The sequence below is a fragment of the Bos indicus genome, chromosome 12 (assembly GCF_029378745.1).
Source record: "Bos indicus isolate NIAB-ARS_2022 breed Sahiwal x Tharparkar chromosome 12, NIAB-ARS_B.indTharparkar_mat_pri_1.0, whole genome shotgun sequence".
Taxonomy (NCBI): domain Eukaryota; kingdom Metazoa; phylum Chordata; class Mammalia; order Artiodactyla; family Bovidae; genus Bos; species Bos indicus.
The window spans coordinates 36,294,357-36,312,588 of NC_091771.1; the positions used below are offsets into that span (position 1 = coordinate 36,294,357).

The 18,232-nt window shown below is 44.7% G+C and overlaps 2 protein-coding genes and 1 pseudogene across 4 annotated transcripts in view; 2 read left to right on the plus strand and 1 right to left on the minus strand.

Annotated features, from left to right (window-relative positions):
* The window catches only part of PARP4 (poly(ADP-ribose) polymerase family member 4), a 76,927-nt gene extending 67,089 nt beyond the window's left edge, over positions 1-9,838 (minus strand). Inside the window, exons 1-4 of one of the 3 annotated variants that reach the window (XM_070800317.1) lie at positions 7,024-7,368; positions 4,218-4,350; positions 2,823-3,024; positions 274-343 (exon numbers count right to left, since the gene is read on the minus strand). In XM_070800317.1, coding sequence (XP_070656418.1) covers positions 274-343; positions 2,823-3,024; positions 4,218-4,350; positions 7,024-7,319 — 701 coding nt within the window. In that variant the 5' untranslated portion in view covers positions 7,320-7,368. Of the gene's footprint in view, positions 1-273; positions 344-2,822; positions 3,025-4,217; positions 4,351-7,023; positions 7,375-9,691 lie in introns of those variants that run through there. The other 2 variants (XM_070800318.1, XM_070800316.1) reach the window with 2 other exon arrangements.
* Positions 496-1,870, plus strand: LOC139186272 (antizyme inhibitor 1 pseudogene; annotated as a pseudogene).
* Positions 9,839-10,389: 551 nt separating the features above from the next.
* CPAP (centrosome assembly and centriole elongation protein) overlaps positions 10,390-18,232 on the plus strand; it is a 47,586-nt gene continuing 39,743 nt past the window's right edge. Inside the window, exons 1-2 of the mRNA XM_070800324.1 lie at positions 10,390-13,251; positions 13,537-13,785. The gene's annotated coding sequence lies outside the window, so the exon portion shown is untranslated. The remainder of the gene's footprint in view (positions 13,252-13,536; positions 13,786-18,232) is intronic.

Here is an 18,232-nt window from a genome sequence, read left to right on the forward strand (position 1 = left end):
AATGACATACAACTTCATATTAATCTTCAGGTATACAATATAATAATGTCAGACATGTCTCAATATGATATTCTTTTACTATTTTACTGTCTGAGAGTTTGTGTTTCTATTTATTTTATTTTTTTTTATTTCTCTGGATATACTGTGACTTTGTTTTTAGCAGTACTTTGTTGTGTTTATTAGGTAATGTCCCTTTTTATTTTTGAACAATGTGACTTAGTATGAAGTTGATAAAATAAAAAAAAAAAACTTAAAAAAAAAAAAGTAGATTACTTAGTGAGTTCAACAGTGTTCTCCTTCTCTGTGGAACTGTCCAGGAATGAAGAATCATTCATTTCCATTTCTAGAATTAAAACAAACAAAGCATGTTTACTACCCAAATATACATTAAAATTAGTTAACAATAAATCTTGCTATGCTGTTATGTTTTCTTAGGTGTCCTTAAATTAGCTATGGGCTTCCCTTATGGCTCAGATGGTAAAGAATCTGACTGCAATGTCGGAGACTTGGGTTTGATCCCTAGCTTGGGAAGATTCCCTGGAGAAGGGAACAGCTACCCACTCCAGTATTCTGGCCTGGAGAATTCCACGGACTGTATAGTCCATGGGGTTGCAAAGAGTCAGATACGACTGAGTGACTTTCACTTTCACTTTCACTTTAAATTAGCTATGGGCTTCCCAGGTGGCGTTAGTGGTGAAGAACCTGCCTGCCAATGCAGGAGACATAAAAGACTTGTAATCTAGACTGTACTTTGTGAGGCTCACTTGGTTCTCCAGTCCTGGGTCTGGGGGCGCTAGCACCGTCCACACAGCTCCAGTCTGCAGGCCCGACATGTGCTGCTGTGGGCGTGGACCAGCCCTGCCCCATCTCCCCTTCTCTGAGGTCTCACTACCTACTGCAGCAGAAGGTTAACACTGAGGGCAGCACTACCCTGAAGAACAATAGGTGTTTTTTTTTCAATGTGCTAAGGAACTTGGTGTCTAAATTACTGGGGTCAAATTTCATGTTTCAAGGGCCTGCAAAGACTCTCAAGTAAACACCCACGCTCTATCAGATGCCCAGTGTGGGACGTGGCTGCAGAACTCAGCCTCACAATGAACACGCTAGACGTTGTGGATGGGGGAGGGGGACGGTCACAGGAACTAAACTTCAGCTGAAAGAGGTTCATATGTTGCCAGCCCAGTGCTGGATGTTCCAATTTCCAGAAGGATCTAGCATTAAGACAACTTCAGGACCTAGAAGATACTAGGTGTCTTCCGCCTTTACATTTGCTATTAACATCATTGAAAAGAAAGCTATTGAAAGTGATAACATTTTTCTCTGAAATAGAAAATACCAGAAGTGATGAGCCAGACTTTGTGTATTATCCGAATGATGGGGTTTATGGTTCTTTTGCAAGTAAACTGTCTAAGGACTTAAATACCATCCTGAAGATTCACAAGAAATACAAGGATGAAGTTTACAAGCAGGCTGTGGGGTCCATCCTGTGATGAGCTTGATCAAACTGTGGAAAACTCTCTCATTGAATATTGGAGGCTGGCTTTTCTCTGATAGCATGGAAGCAGATTCTTTCCACAAACCATCTGCTTTGAACGCTTTTTCAGAGCCAGCCGTTTATCACAGGATGTCATTCAGTGACTGGCAAGAGGGGAGGATGCTGCAATCACTTCGGACACAATGATGAAAGCTCTTCTCTGTGCCTTCACCCACTCAGCCAAGCCTCCAAGACAGCTTCTCCACTGATGCTTCAACAGGCGTCAGCACTTTTTTAGAAAGATCTGAAGTAGCAGGTGAAGTTAGTCTACATTCCAGTGTGGAACCATGTGAACAGTTTTATTCTGTTAATTCTCTTGCAAACAAAAACCATTAGTATTAGGTGTTTGGGACCAGATCAAACCAGCTTTCATCTATAATTCACTGTGGGTAATTGGGAGATTTAGGTAATGTGTTCAGATTTAAACCTGACGCTTTGCCCTACCTTATATGCATTTAAAATTAAATATGCAACAAAATGGAGGATGTGGTGGTGATGGAAGCCTACTCACTGGATTCCCCATTAAACAATTTACATACAAGTAGTACAAGTTTTCATATTAAGGATTCACATTAAAAAGTTTTGCAAAGTCAACATCTTTCACTAAGATGTATCAAATGTCAATGGAAGACCAGTCCTGACTTCAGCAGATATGTTCAGTGTATATATAATGTGTAAATTTATGCTTTGAACAATAGTTTAATAAATGTAAAATTGCCTCATAGTATTTGTTGTATTTAACCTAATGTAGCCTTTGTATGACAATGAAATTTTGAATAGATTCAAAAAAATTACACATCAAGCTTTCTGAGATTATCAGTGTTTTTGTAGTCATTTTGAATCTGAGTGTACCAGACAGAATATTGAGAAATCTATTTCTATTGCTAAAGCAGTATTTTGCCCTTCACTAGTTTGCTGACCCTTTTCTGGGATGATAAGAAGCCTGCTTAGTTTCATAGTATTTGGACAATCTTTTGTCAATAATATCTTTGATATACCAAAATGTTTACTGTAGAAACTCTAATACATTAAGTGTGTGTGCTCAGTTGCTAAGTTGTGTATGACTCTTTGTGACCCCATGGACTATAGCCTACCAGGCTTCTCTGTCCATAGGATTTTCCAGGCAAGAATACTGGAGTGGGTTGCCATTTCCTTCTCCAGGGGCTCTTCCTGACCCAGGGATCAAACCCACATCTCCTGCATTGCCAGGTGGGTTCTTTACCACTATCAACAGCTGGGAAGCCCCAAGGAAGCCCAAAACATTAGGCACTTGACATGAAATACTTACTAGGGCTGCTCCATTCTTCACTGGAAGCTGATGTGATGTCCAGTGACTCACTGGGACCATAAATCTTTGTATCCAGCAGTCTTCTTTCTTTGATAGATTCCCATACAAAATCTGGGTTTGCAATAAGAATATGGTTCTTCTGAATAGACTTCAGCTGATACTGGCTCAGAACATCAGCATTGTCTAAGATTACATGTGTGCACTGAGAAAAAACAAGTAATTATGCATTAGTAAAGACAAAAATAAATTATTTGTACCTGTTTTTCACCCCATTGGTACTAATATTTCTCAGATTTCTAAAACTTTTATGAATGACAATCTCTAGTTACATAAAAGTTTTTAAAAATCAACAGAGTATGGATATGGGTGTACCATAATTGATTAACCAACTAACCACCTCATCATAAAAAGTAAAACTTGAAGTCCAGTTATTAGACCCCAGGCCTGAAATGCAGGGCCTGCCCCCTAAGCTGCGCTTCCCTCTGGGTCACTGGGGGGGGGGGCCGACTCCCATCCTGGACCATCCTGGACCACAGCCCACAGGGAGCCTGCTTGTTCTATGAGGTACGTTCTATTCCAGCCAGGAGGTACTGGGTGCTTCTCTGGCATTTAATACTTTGCCTGTGAATGTCAGAAATGAAATGTCCCAATTTGCCACCAGTTAGGCAGAATCACACAACTTAACCTACCTCACCATCTCTGTGGATAGATGAATAATTCCTGCCTATTCTCAGTCCATTTTCTGGGTAGAGAATGCCAACAGGGTCTCTAATTTTAGAAACTTTGCAATCTTTTTGGACATTATTTTTCAATATATATAAACATCTGAAATGTGCACACCAGGTACTATAACAAAGGAAGTAGTTCGATACGTGACAGTGAGGAATGATCTCTCAAATTGTGAAGTGGAAAAGTAAGTGCAGAATGTGTTTTCTGCGTTTGGGCTGAAACAGAGCTGTGTGCTTGTGTGCACTCATATGTCCTCGTGTGTGCTATCTATGCAGAGAGCAGCTCCAGAATCGGGAACCACGGTGGGAAATAAGTTAACTTATTATTGTTTTACTTTTTAGATATTCTACAACGTATAGATATTCATATTTATTCAAAAATAAATGGATAAAATTATAAATCAACAAATTAAAAGAAATAATGAATGCCTTTGAACCGCTCATTCTACTCTTAAGGAAGTAACTAAAGAAATGTATGAGGATGGGACAAGAAAACATCCAGCACACCACTGTCCACAACAGTGAAAACTGGAAACAACTGCACACTTTCTCCTGCCTTTTCTGGCTTTCTCCTGCTGCCGATTTCCTCTGCTTGCCCTTCTAACCATGACTTGCCCTCAGTAATGCACAATGTTTATCATACAGTTGTCATAAAATTTGAAAATACCTGAGCATTTAATAAAAAGGAAAAATTTCCACCATTTTCCTTAATATCAGTTTGTAGTTTTCTCTTCTGTTGACGAGTTAAGTGCTTGGCTTTCAAACAGAAGGTACAGTTTGCGAAGATTCCCACAGTCATCCTGTAGGAAAAAAAGTTTCAAGTCTGAGTTCTTAAGGATTCTCTTTCCAGTGAATATAATTGACACTGAATTTAGAATTGTTCTACAGGAAAACTGTGGGGCAGTTGGATGTTATTTTTTTTTAAAAGATATTGCAATCATGTTATAATCACAAAATCTCAACATTATCCAAATTTGTAAACTGTATGTTGGTTTCTAATTTTTGTGGCTAATACTGTAACACCCCCAGATCCTTGTGCATAGACTCATGATACTCATCTTCATGAAAATGTAGCAGATATCGGTTATAAATGGGTGTGTTTTAAGACTATGAAAGTGAAAGTCACCCAGTTGTGTCCAACTCTTTGCGACCCCATGGATTCTATAGTCCATGAAATTCTCCAGGCCAGAATACTGGAATGGGTAGCCTTTCCCTTCTCCAGGGGATCTTCCCAACCCAGGGATCAAACCCAGGTCTCCCGCATTGCGGGCGGATTCTTTACCAGCTGAGCCACAAGGGAAGCCCCAAAATACTCGAGTGGGTAGCCTATCCCTTCTCCAGCGGGTATTCCCGACCCAGGAATTGAACCGGGGTCTCCTGCATTGCAGGCGGATTCTTTACCAACTGAGCTATGAGGGAAGCCCATTTTAAGACCATAGAAGCATTTATTTCTAAATTAAAAATTAAGATTATGTGACAGTGAAGCCATGAATTTTTACATGTAATTCTTCTCTAAACTCAAAGAGGCTCATTAGTTACACAAGTTTCTGTAAAACCACTCTGGGGGAAAAAATTTGAACCATTAATATTAAAAATACTGTTATTTTTAGACATAACATAGAAAAAAAGAATTACTTCTAAGAAAAATAAGCATATTTTTAACTGAAAGAACTTTTATGTGTATTTAACTAATGAGTGGTGAGATATTGGGTTTAATAGACAGTAGCTATTTGTCAAGCTTTGAACCTGGAGTCTTCTCTGACAGCTTGTCCACAGTGAGCTGGTACTTTCCAGAAGGCTGCGGGTCCCACTGGGTTGAAAACGGTCAGTGAGCAGGTGACCTCTCAGGATGGCCTCCTTTGCTGCACCTGCCCTTGATCACTGGGTACCCCTGGATGGAGTCCCACCCTAGGCCCTCTGCTGGGTCGTAGTGCCCACGGGAGACCCACAATGCACCTGTGTGCCAATGACCCCTAGTTTAGCACAGAAGGTCTATTGTGTCTCAGCGTGGGACCCTGACATGTCCAGTCTCCTCCTGGCCAGCCCCCACTGGGGTGTGGTTCTAGGTCAAGGCCCCACCTGCCACGGGCACCTGCCATAGGCAACTGTTCTCCTCAGCTCTGGAGCCAGGCTCCCTCCCACCCCTACAGCCCTCCCTACTCCCCTACCAGCCACCTACCTCCCCCCACCCCCGGCAGTGGAACCTGTTTCCCTACCTCCGCTCCCCTGCGCCTCTCATTCCTTCACCACACTGAAGCATGAATAACCATTTTCTTATTTTGAAAATTATGCTTCAAATCAAATTCAATTTCCCTGTCAGGGTTCAAGACATGGCCTCCCCGCAGCCTCATCCTGGCCCAGGTGGCTTTTCTTCAGGTTGGCAAACCCTCAGGGCCTTCACACAGCTGTTCCTCTCCCTGGGACCCACCCACTGCCACCACTCACACTGGTGTATCCCACCCAGGACCTAGTGGTGTCTGCCCAACAATCAACAAACTAAGGCTTCACATTTCTTGTTTCTTATATGGTCTAAGATCCAGTTAAACGGAAGTGCCTGGATTTAACTCTGCCTTTCTGCGGCATTAATGTTTACTAACTCCTTAACTTCACAGGTGTTGACTGTCTTTCACATGCAGATAGATTGATAATTAGCACTGTGCATAGACAAGAATGCTGATAGACACTGTGAAAGATATGGGACTATGCTATTCAGGTTCATCCACTTTGCTCTCAGTCTCCAACACTCAGAATGCTGTGTTGGCCGGGAATCGAACCTGCTTGGAAGGCAGCTACACTCACCACTATACCACCACTCACCACTATACCAACTCTGCACACGTGTATGTAGCACACATGTATTAAAGAAAAAGCACCTGTGATCCCTCCATCCAGAAACAACCCAACTGTTAATACGGCAATATTTCTTTTTGGTATTATTTTACCCATATATTACTATTTTGTACAGTATTCTTATAAAATGTTATTTATTCATATTGTTTATTTAAGTTTATGGACAGTTTCTCTAACTTTTCATGAGAATTTTCCTATGGCACTAAATGTTCTTTTAAAGAATTTGTAGTGGGGCATAAGTTTTCTGTTATTTAACTCCTACCCTGTCATCAGGTATTTGGTTATCTAAAATTGTTCATTATATATTTTGAAGAAAGTGTTAGTATATACATTTTTTTTCCTGTGTGGTAAAGTATACATGGGCTTTCCTGGTGGCTCAGCAGTAAAGAATCCACCTGCAATGCAGGAGACGTGGGTTTGATTCCTGGGTCAGGAAGATCCTCTGGAGAAGGAAATGGCAATCTATTCCAGTATTCTTGCCTGGAAAATTCCACGGACAGAGGAGCCTGGCTGGCTACAGCCCATGGGGTTGCAAAAGAGTTGGACATAACTAGCAACTAAACAACAACAAAGTATACGTAACATAAAATTTACTATTTTAATCATTTTTAAAGGAAATCAACCTTGAATATTCACTGGAAGGATTGGTGCTGAAGCTGATGCTCCAATACTTTGGCCAACTGATGCAAAGAGCAGACTTATTGGAAAAGACCCTTAATGCTGAGGAAGATTGAAGACAGGAGGAGAAGGGAACGAGGATGAGATCGTTGGATGTCATCACCGACTCAATGAATGTGAGTTTGAGCAAACTCTGGGAGATGGAAAGGACAGGGAAGCAGTTAATGGGGCTGCAAAGAGTCATGTCTGACTGAATGACTGAACAACAATAATTATTTTTAAGCATACAGCTCAGTAGCATTAAGTATATTCACATTGTGAAACCAGAATATAAAGATTTTAAACATATTAATAAATCTCTGTCCATGGAATTCTCCAGGCAAGAATACTGGAGACTGTTGCCGTTTCCTTCTTCAGGGGATCTTCCCTACCCAGGGTTTGAACCCGGGTCTCCTGCATTGCAGGCAGATTGTTTACCGTCAGAGCCACCAGGGGAGGAAATGCCAGCTGAAAAGATGCCAGACTGGGTGGCTGTGAGCCTCCTCTGGTCCAGCAGAGGCTGCATGGGCAGGAGAGAGACTAACACTAAGTTTTGTGAAACTTCAAGTCTGGCCTTGACTCCTGTCTTCCTGCAGGTTCTGTCTGGAGTCTCCCTCAAACACCTGCCTCTTCTGTGAGCAGCTTCCTGACAGACACACACCATCTGTCAATATCTTCTTCTCATACGTTCTCTACATGAAGTCAATCTCACATCTTCAATGGAGACTGCTCTGTCGTATGTGAGCTCTGGGTGTCTTCCACCCATCAGGCCCAGTTCAGCTTCAGGTCCGAAGAAACTCTAGCATTCCCCTCACAAATCCTGTCTCTATCCAGAAACCATGGATGCATCTGGGAGCAAGAGGCTCACTGCCACCCAATCTGGCATCTTTACAGCTGGCATTTCCTTCCCTGATGGCTCTGATAGTAAACAATCTGCCTGCAGTGCAGGAGACCTGGGTTCAAACCCTGGGTAGGGAAGATCCTCTGAAGAAGGGAACAGCAACAGTCTCCAGTATTCTTGCCTGGAGAATTTCATGGGCAGAGGAGCATGGCAGGCTACAGACCACGGTATCGCAAAGAGTTGGACAGGACTGAGGGACTAACGCTTTCCCTTCTCTTCAAGAGCCCACAGCAGTGGCTTTAATCACACATCTCTCTGTAATCATGGGATGGCCTGCACTCTTAAGATTATCAGTGTCTCCAGGATGGCAAGCCTATGTGAACAGCTGGTCCTTGGTCATCTTTATATCCTTGGAATCTAGACATCTTTTGGCACACAGTAGGCATTCAACAGGAGAAGGTAATGGCAACCCACTCCAGTACTCTTGTCTGGAAAATCCCATGGATGGAAGAGCCTGGTAGGCTGCAGTCCATGGGGTCGAGAAGAGTCGGACACGACTAAACGACTTCATTTACACTTTTCACTTTCATGCATTGGAGAAGGAAATGGCAACCCACTCCAGTGTTCTTGCCTGGAGAATCCCAGGGACGGGGGAGCCTGGTGGGCTGCCGTCTGTGGGGTCACACAGAGTCGGACACAACTGAAGCGACTTAGCAGCAGCAGCAACAGCAGCAGGCATTCAACAAACGCTTGCTAACTATAAACTCTTCCAAGCATGATTAAAGCCTGCTGTGTGCTGTGCTTAGTCGCTCAGTCCTGTCATACTTTTTGTGGCCTCATGGACTGTAGCCTGCCAGGCTCCTCTGTCCATGGGGATTCTTCAGGCAAGAATACTGGAGTGGGTTGCCACGCTCTCCTCCAGGGGAATCTTCCTGACCCAAGGATTGAACCTGGGTCTCCTGCATTGCAGGCGGATTCTTTACTGTCTGAGCCACCAGGGAAGCCGGAACATATGGACTGCAGCGTACCAGGCTCCTCCATCCACGGAGTTTTCCAGGCAAGAGTACTGGAGTGGGGTGCATTGCCTTCTCCCGGAATTTAAGCCTAGGAGTATTTAAAAAAAAAACAACAACAACCCAAAACCCTTCTGACAAAACCTGCATTTCTGGGCTTAAATGTCATTAATTCCGCACATCTCTAATGGGACTGTTAAAACCCCTGCAATGGCAAAGCCCACACGCTGCAGCACTGCGTCCGCCCCAGAATACACTTCACGGCTCCACACAGGGCAGCAGCATGTTCTAAGGAGCTGAGACTGCACCCACGTCCGTGCGCTTTGCCGAGGCATCAGCTACTCATTTCCGGGCTTTCCACTTTGGACTCGCAGGTACCTTCCGTGTTTCCGTCCCGGGCTCCCTGTCACTCGCCACGTCGGGCTACAGTCCCTGATTAGTCACCAAAATGCAGTATTAGGCAAGTTTCTTTCTCTGGAACCTAACTTTCAGAAGAAAGCCTATTTAGCACATTGGAAACAAGAAAAAACTATCCAAAAAAAAAAAAAAAACCACCCAAGAAAAAACTAAGTTCTATCTCCATCTGCTCGCTTTTGCGAGCTGGGGACACCCCGAGGCACCCGGCAGCGGGGGCGTCTCCCAGCTGGCGGCGGCAGCGGCCGCCGCGGCGAGGGGACCAGCCCTCCCCGGACGATCGGCGCGGTCCCCTTCTCGGCCTCACCCCCGGACCTTCAGCTGACTTCCCCGCCCGACCGGTCGGCCGCAGCGGCGCCCACGCACCTGCCTGAGGCTCCGGCCCACTCAGGCGCTGGCGGCCTTGAGTTCTCGCCTTCCGACTCCCGGGACTTCAGGACTCGGGACTCCCGTGTCCGGGCACTTCCGGGTTTCGGGCGCGCCCCCCGCTCCGGGTTCTGGAGTTCCGGCGCCGCCCTGCACTGGCCGCGGCGCGCACGGCGGAGCCGTATAGCGCTGCGGATGGCGACAGGACTGTGCGCGGTCTTCCAGCGTCAGGACTCGGACTCGGATTCATCTTTCAGGCGGGATTTGGGCTATGAGGAGAACTCCAAACTTCGTAGTTTGGGGAAAGCGGTGGTGGTGCTGCCTGAGGAAGGAGGGCAGTTTTCCGGAGTGGGAAAGGAACAATTTCGAGAGGATTTGAGATTGGGGAAACATGAGGCTAATTTTAGTGCAGGATTCTCAGAGTTTGTAGTTCTTGGTAGTGTTACTGAGTAATTAGAAATATGTATTTTCCTTGGTAGCTCAGATGGTAAAGAATCGGACTACCAATTGTGGAGACCCGGGTTCGATACCTGGGTCGGGAAGACCCCCTGGAGGTGGAGGCATGGCAACCCACTCCAGTTATTCTTGTTTGGAGAATCCCCTGGACAGAGGAGCCTGGAGGGCTGCCGTCCAGGGGGGAGGGTGTGTGTGTGTGTGGCGAGGCGGGGCGGGGCGTGGGGAGCGCCGGGGTGTCGCACAGAGTCAAACAGGATTTATGGGCTAAACAAGGCGACAACAATCTGCCATTCCAGAGAGGAGGGGCTGGCCACTCACTGAGTAGAGGGCCGATCAGTTCAGTCACTCAGTCGTGTCCGACTCTGCGACCACATGGACTGCAGCACGCCAGGCTTCCCTGTCCATCACCAACTTCCGAAGTTTACCCAAATTCATGTCCATGGCGTCGGTAATGCCATCTAACCATCCTATCCTCTATCGTCCATTTCTCCTCCTGCCTTCGATCTTTCCCAGAATCAGGGTCTTTTCCAATGAGTCATATCTCCGCATCAGGTGGCCAAAGTATTGAAGTTTCAGCTTCAGCATCAGTCCTTCCAGTGAATATTCAGAACTGATTTCCTTTAGGATGGACTGGTTGGGTCTCCTTGCAGTCCAGGGGATTCTCAAGCGTCTTCTCCAACACCACAGTTCAAAAGCATCAATTCTTCGGCACTCAGCTTTCTTTATAGTCCAACTCTCACATTCATACATGACTACTGGAAAAACCATAGCTTTGACTAGACAGACCTAATGGGAAATTAATTCTCCAAATAGTGAATAAAATGGGAATAAAAAAGATGTAGAAAGAATATGGATTTGAATCCTGACTTTACTACTTAATTCCCAGGGGATTATGGACAAGCTACCTTACAGCAGCGGTCCCCAACAGTTTTGGCACCAGGGACCAGTTTCATGGAAGATGACCATGGGGACCATTTGGCACCAGGGGACCGGTTTCTGCAGAAGGGGTTGGATGATTCAAGCGCATTACATTTATTGTTCACTTTATTTCTATTATCATTACATCATTTCCATCTAGGATCATCAGGCATTAGATCCCAGAGGTTGGGGGCCCCTACCTTACAAGATTGTGTGAGAATCAATTTAGCTGACATCAGCAAAAATGGTACAAGGTCCATCCCTACCCCAAAACAATTTTGGGGGACTGTGTGTGGGAGCAACATGTGGGAGCTTAGTCCCCTGACCAGGGATTAAACACTTATCCCCCTGTAGTGGAACCTCGGAGTCTTAATCACTGGACCACCAGGGAAGTCCCAAAACAGTTTCTTAAATTTATTTTTGAAACATCTTTTAAAACTTGACAAAACCTGTCAGAAAGTACCTTACCAGATCCTAGAAGATAGTCAAAGGTTTACAACAAACAAGCAGATGTATAAATGTTATAGACTGGGGTCCTTGGACTCTCTTTAAAATGTTTGTTTATATATTTTTTTAATCTTTGGCTGCACTGGGTCTTCGTTACTGCGTGGGTTTTTCTGTAGTTGCGGCGAGGGGGGCTATTCTTTGTTGGGGTGCACAGGCTCCTCATTGTGGTGGTTTCTCTGGTTGTGGAGCATGGCCTTAGTTGCTACAAGGCATGTGGGATCTTCCTAGACCAGGGAGGGTACCGGTGTCCCCTGCATTGGCAAGAGGATTCCTATCCACTGTATGACCAGGGAAGTCCCCTTGGACTCCTTATCGATAGAAATTGATGAGGTCAGACTTGTGCTGCAGTAAGAGGACGTGAAAACAAACATCAGGTGCCCCTGCTCCAGGAGCTGGGGCGACCTGGTTCTTTAAATAGGGTGAGGGTAGGAACTGATCCGAGGAGGCTTTACTTGGGTGGTTTGCCCACCCTTGCAAGGATCCTGCACAGGACCCTTCTTTTGCTCTCAAGAGCGCAGGGCTGGAGCAGGTGGGATTAGAGCAGGTAGCTGTCATGGGCTGCAGCACCAGTCAGAGCTGCGCTGCCTCTGATGCGCTCCTCAGCAAGTGCACCTATGCCTCCCCTACCCGGTTTAGGGGTCTGAGCCTGTTCTGTGCCTCACAGTCTTGCAGTTGCCTCAGGTGCTGCACCTTTACCCTAACATGGAGCTATGGGTATGTGCTGGGCTGTGTGCTGGGGCAGTCCCAGGAAACCAGCCAGAACCCAGGCAGCGTCGGTCTGCTTCCCCTTGTTTCTGGAGTGAGCAGGCTTGTGCATGTCCCTCACAAGTGGATTCTAGGGTTCTTATAGCCTTTTTATTCCACTGGTTTTCACGCCACCTAAGGGGGTATGTCTTCCCAATGTCAGACACCAGGACTAGGGTGCCCAATAGTGGCTAAAACCACCCCCTCACCAGGAAAGGTCTTCAGGCCCATGTCATCTCTCTCCTCTTCTGTGTCCCCTTCCAGGGTGCAGGTCCTGAGCCAATTACTTCCCTTCCTTGATTCTGTGTGTATCTTTCTTACAGGCTTGGTTTTACAAGACTGTCTGTCTCCAATTTGTCTTCAGTGAGGATTGCTCCACATGTAGATCTATTTTTGATGTGTTTGTAAGGGTAGGTGAACTTTGTGTCCTCCTAATCTGCCATCTTGATCTCCCCTCCCTGGAATCAGTAATCTTATTTCTGAAGGGTAAATGTGCTGCTTTAAAAATGTGTAATAAAACATTTAAAACCCATAGAATGCTGCAAGTTGATCTGAAGCATAAAAACCCATAGAATGTGTCAAGAACCATCACACAATAATTACAGTAAAGTCTTAACCATCATTGTATTGCTCTGCTGTGATCCCAGCAGATTCAGGCTAGAATCCTCTTTATTTCTACTCCGAATTATTGCTTGGACATTCTAGAATGTAGTGCAGGTGATAATCCCTTCATTGTTTAGACTCACAGGTTTCCATGACCTTTTGCTGCAAGCCCAACCCACCAGCACTAGTTCTATCCATATTAAAATGACAAGATTTTTTTTTTTTAAAGATGTCTTTCTGCATCCAATGTAGTTGTTAGAAATTTTCTTACTGAGGTAACATTCTGGAAATCTGAGCCTTAGGACCTTAGTGAGGAACTCTACTTCCCACAGGTAAAGTGGGCTGTGGCTTTTCTTGCCTTTGCTTAGAGGCTGGGTGCTCGCATCTCTCAGGTCCCTCCATCCCCTGCTGGGGTCACCCGGTGTAGCCTGGACAGCATCAGCATGGGAAGCCTCCCATAGCCAGGCCTGAAATTCTGTCCTTTCTGGACAGAGCGGTCACTCCTATCATAACTAGCAAAGAAAATTCCTCAACTCTCTGAAGATTTTTCATGCCCAATTAAAATAGTATTCTTACCAAATGACTTGAGAATTACATATTATTTTTATATCTTGCAGAACCATCTGACATGACCTATTGAGCTGGACTTTGGCAGACAAACTGAGTTCATCAACAGTTGGAAGTCATAAAATTCAAAGGGCCTTGATGGATTTGTTTATGGTATAGATGTGATGATGGCTTCTTGGGTGAGGACTTCTCTAGACTCATCAAGTTATATGTATTATATATAGCTTTTTGTATGTCAGTCATACTTCAGTGTGGTGGATTTTAAAAAGTGAAAAAATTTCCTAAATTTTTACCACATGGTAAGTGTCATACTTTTACATATATATATGTATTTTTTACTATTTATGTACAGCTGTGTCAAGTCATAGCTGTGGCATGCAGGGCTCTTCCTTGGCACACAGGCTTCTCTCTAGTTAAGGCCCTAAGGGCTTATGTACGTGAGATATTAGTTTCCTGACAGGGATTGAGCCCACATCCCCTGCATTAGAAGGTGAATTCTCAACCAACCACTGGACCACTAGGGAACTCCCTAGACATATTCTTTTGATCTAACATTCCTGATAATTTTATGAAGCAGACACAGTTGTGTCCCAGTTTGCATGGGGGACGGGTTCCAAGACCCCCACGGATACCAGAATCCCTGAATGCTCAAGTCCCTCATATAAAGTGTATAGTGTTTGCATGTAACCTACTTAGATCCTCCCTATACTTGAAATCACCTCTAGATTACTTATAATACCTAGTACATGTAAATGCTATGTAAATAATTGTAGTGTTCAGGCCTACTGTTAGTTGCTCAGTTGTCTGACTCTTTGTGACCTCATGGACTACAGCCCGCCAGGCTCTTCTGTCCATGTAGTAAATAATTGTGGGTGCACAACAAATTCAAGTTTTGCTCTTTGGAAATTTGTGTAATTTTTTTCCCTGCTGTTTTTCCAATCTCTGTTGAGTTGAATCCGCAGACGTGGAACCACAGTTAGGAGAGCCAAGTGTGTTATTAACATCCCCATTTTGCAGATGAGAACAGTTTCTGAGAACAGAACTCCTCTGATCCCAGGCTGCCTGACTCCAAAGCATGGGCCATTGGCCATTATATTACAGTGCCCTCTTGCCTCCAGTGATGACATAAAAGATTGTATCAGAATGGATAATTTGTGGCTAAAATCCCTTGTGGGAGCGCTTAGTCTGACTTTTCTCTACAGCAAGACTTGAAGATGCAATATTTTTCATTGTCTGGTAGTTCCTCCCCTCTCCCCCTTCCACCTTGTAATGGATTTTAAGAACCTTTAAAATTAGTGGGCACCTGGGCTACAGGTGAACATTTATATAACATTGATCTAAAAGTCAGTTAAGACTTGAATGTAGTAAAAGACTAATTTATTCAACCAATAACCAATGTGATACTTGGACTGAATTAGAATAAAAATAGAATAAAATATAGGCAAAGAAAGTAGGAAATATTTTAACTATTTTAAAAAGATACACACTTGAAAAAAAATAAGACTTTTGGGCAAGCTTTAAGCCAAAGGACTATAATAAATGAGGATGAGCATTTGGTTCCTTGTGTGCCATCTAGCTGTTTGACTTTGGAAGTCTTGGGCTTTGACTTCATCCATAATTTAAAAAAGACAAAAAAAAAAAAAAGAAAACCATGATTTCGGGAAGAAGGACTATTTTTGAAGTAGCTAGCAAAATGCTTTAGGGAAGCCCAATTTTTTCGAAGTGTCTTTAAAGTAATCTTTAAACACATATATGTATTTATTTATTTAGCTGCACCAGGTCTTGGTTCGGAGAAGGCAATGGCACCCCACTCCAGTACTCTTGCCTGGAAAATCCATGGATGGAGGAGCCTGGTGGGCTGCAGTCCATGGGGTCGCTAAGAGTCAGACACAACTGAACGACTTCACTTTCACTTTTTACTTTCATGCATTGGAGAAGGAAATGGCAACCCACTCCAGTGTTCTTGCCTGGAGAATCCCAGGGACTGTGGAGCCTGGTGGGCTGCCATCTATGGGGTCGTAGAGTTGGACACTACTGCATCGACTTAGCAGGCAGGTCTTGGTTGCAGCATGTAGATTCTTTTAGTTGTGGCATGTGGGATCTAGTTCCCTGACCAGGGATTGATCTGGGCTCCCTGCAGTTAGGAGCATGGAGTCTTAGCCATTGGATCACCAGGGAAGTCCCTGTTTTTTAAAATTATCTTTAACTCAGTGGTAGTGTAATAGGAAAGAACTTTCATAGTCTATTACAAGTTAATCACTAAAAAGATGTTGCCTACCAGCTTCAGTCAGTTCAGTCGCTCAGTTGTGTCTGACTCCGAGCAACCCCAAGGACTGAAGCATGCCAGACTTCCCTGTCCATCACCAACTCCTGGAAGTTGCTCAAACTCATGTCCATCGAGTCAGTGAAGCCATCCAACCATCTCATCCTCTGTCATACTCTTCTCCTCCTACCTTTTATCTTTCCCAGCATCAGGGTCTTTTCCAATGAGTCAGTTCTTCACATCAGTTGGCCGAAGTACTGGAGTTTCAGCTTCAGCATCAGTCCTTCCAATGAATATTTAGGACTTATTTCCTTTAGGATGGACTGGTTGACTCTCCTTGCAATCCAAGGGACTCTTGAGAGTCTTCTCCAACACCACAGTTCAAAAGCATCAATTCTTTGGTGCTCAGCTTTTTTTATGGTCCAACTCTCACATCCATACATGACTACTGGCAAAAACCATAGCTCTGACTAGATGTACCTTTGTTGGCAAAGTAATATCTCTGCTTTTTAATTTGCTGTCTACGTTGGTCATAGTTTTTCTTCCAAGGAGCAAGAAAATTTTAATTTTAATTTCATGGCTGCAGTCACCATCTGCAGTCATTTTGGAGCCCAAGAAAATAAAGTCTGTCACTGTTTCCCCATCTATTTGCCATGAAGTGATGGGGCTGGATGCCATGATCTTAGTTTTTTGAACACTGAGTTTCAAACCAGCTTTTTCACTCTCTTTCACTTTCATCAAGAGGTTCTTCAGTTCCTCTTCGCTTTCTGCCATAAGGTTATTATCTGCAGATCTGTGCATCTGCACATCTGAGGTTATTGGTTTTTCTACCGGCAATCTTGATTCCAGCTTATGCTTCATCCAGCCCAGCATTTCGCATGATGTACTCTGCATACAGCCTTGATGTACTCCCTTTCCAATTTGTACTCCCTTTCCAGTCCTTTGTTCCATGTCCTGTTCTAACTGTTGCTTCTTGACTTGCATAGCGGTTTCTCAGGAGGCAGGTAAGGTGGTCAGTCTGGTATTCCCATCTCTTGAAGAATTTTCCAGTTTGCTGTGATCCACACAAAGGCTTTGGTGTAGTCAATAAAGCAGAAGTAGATGCTTTTCTGGAACTCTCTTGCTTTTTCTATGATCCAACAAGATGTTGGCAATTTGATCTCTGGTTCCTCTGCCTATCAGCTTAAATTATACACAATGACTCATCTCTAGGAACACTGTCTTCCAGGTAATTGGTATTAAGCTAAAATACCTTTGTTTAGCTAAAGTACCTTTGTTTTTGTAGAACTCGTACCAAATATATATTTTCCCCAATTTCAAGCTTCCTGACTAGAAACATCCTGACCAGGCCCAGCCCTGAATGACTGCAGGAAAGAAGAAATTAACACATCTCCAGATGCTGAGGGGAACCAGGAGTAGGTGACTTTACCGCCCTGCCCTGCCTCTGGAGGCTTTTAGTGCAAAAGAAGTTGGAAGTCTAACTCTGCCAAGATGGTTCTTTACGGGCCCAAGTACACCATTTTCTCTGTTTTCTGGCTTTTGGAATAAAGTTATCATTCCTTGCCCCAACAACTGTCCATTACTGCCCTGTCCTGTCCTGCAGGGCCAGCAGTAGGCGCTAGTTTGTTTTCTTATACCGGTTATTACAAATGGCACTTCTTTTGATTTCTTTCCCTGGAGAAGGAAATGGCAACCCATTCCAGTACTCTTGCCTAGAAAATTCCATGGATGGAGCAGCCTGGTGGGCTACAGTCCATGGGGTCGCAAAGAGTTGGACACTTTAAATATTTATAAACAGGCACAAAGCCCAAGTTGTGTACACAATGCTACCTTGCATTGCTGAGTCCGCTTCTATGCAGCATTCTGCGATGGCAATTAAGAAAACAGTTTTCGAGCTTTGCACGCCAGTGTTCAAAATACTTATTTTCAACACTGCGCACACGGCCAATTACGCATTAGGCAGCAAAGACAAGCGATAAAGACAAGCAGTTAATTCATCACAAGGTTGTCTCTGCCATGAAATAGTATGGCTGACTGCCTTTACTCGGTCCCGCCTGGCAAAGACAACAAAACTCTAAGAAATCTAGGCAGAAAGGCTTCCTCCACCGATCAGAGCATCCGCAGCCTCATGTTTCCGGGGACGAGGAGACTCACTTCTCGCGAGAGCGCCAGCGAAGCTTTCAAAGGCCAAGGGAGAGGGTCGCTCGGACCCGGAAGTGCTCTGCAGCAGCCTTCTCCCCGCTGTTTAGCAGCCCACTACTCCGGCCCCGAGCCCACGCCTGGGCGGAAGGTGCCAGGCCGCGAGCTCCCACTAACGGGTGTCTTCCGGGCTTCTCTGGGAGTTGTAGTTTGCGTGTGTCCGACGGCGCGCTCGCGCAAGCGCAGGGGGACCGAAGGAACTACAGTTTCCAGGAGCCTTTGGGTCTGCGGGCGGAGCGGCGGCGGCAGTGGCGGGTGGTTTGTAAGTGCAGCGTCTCCCCCGC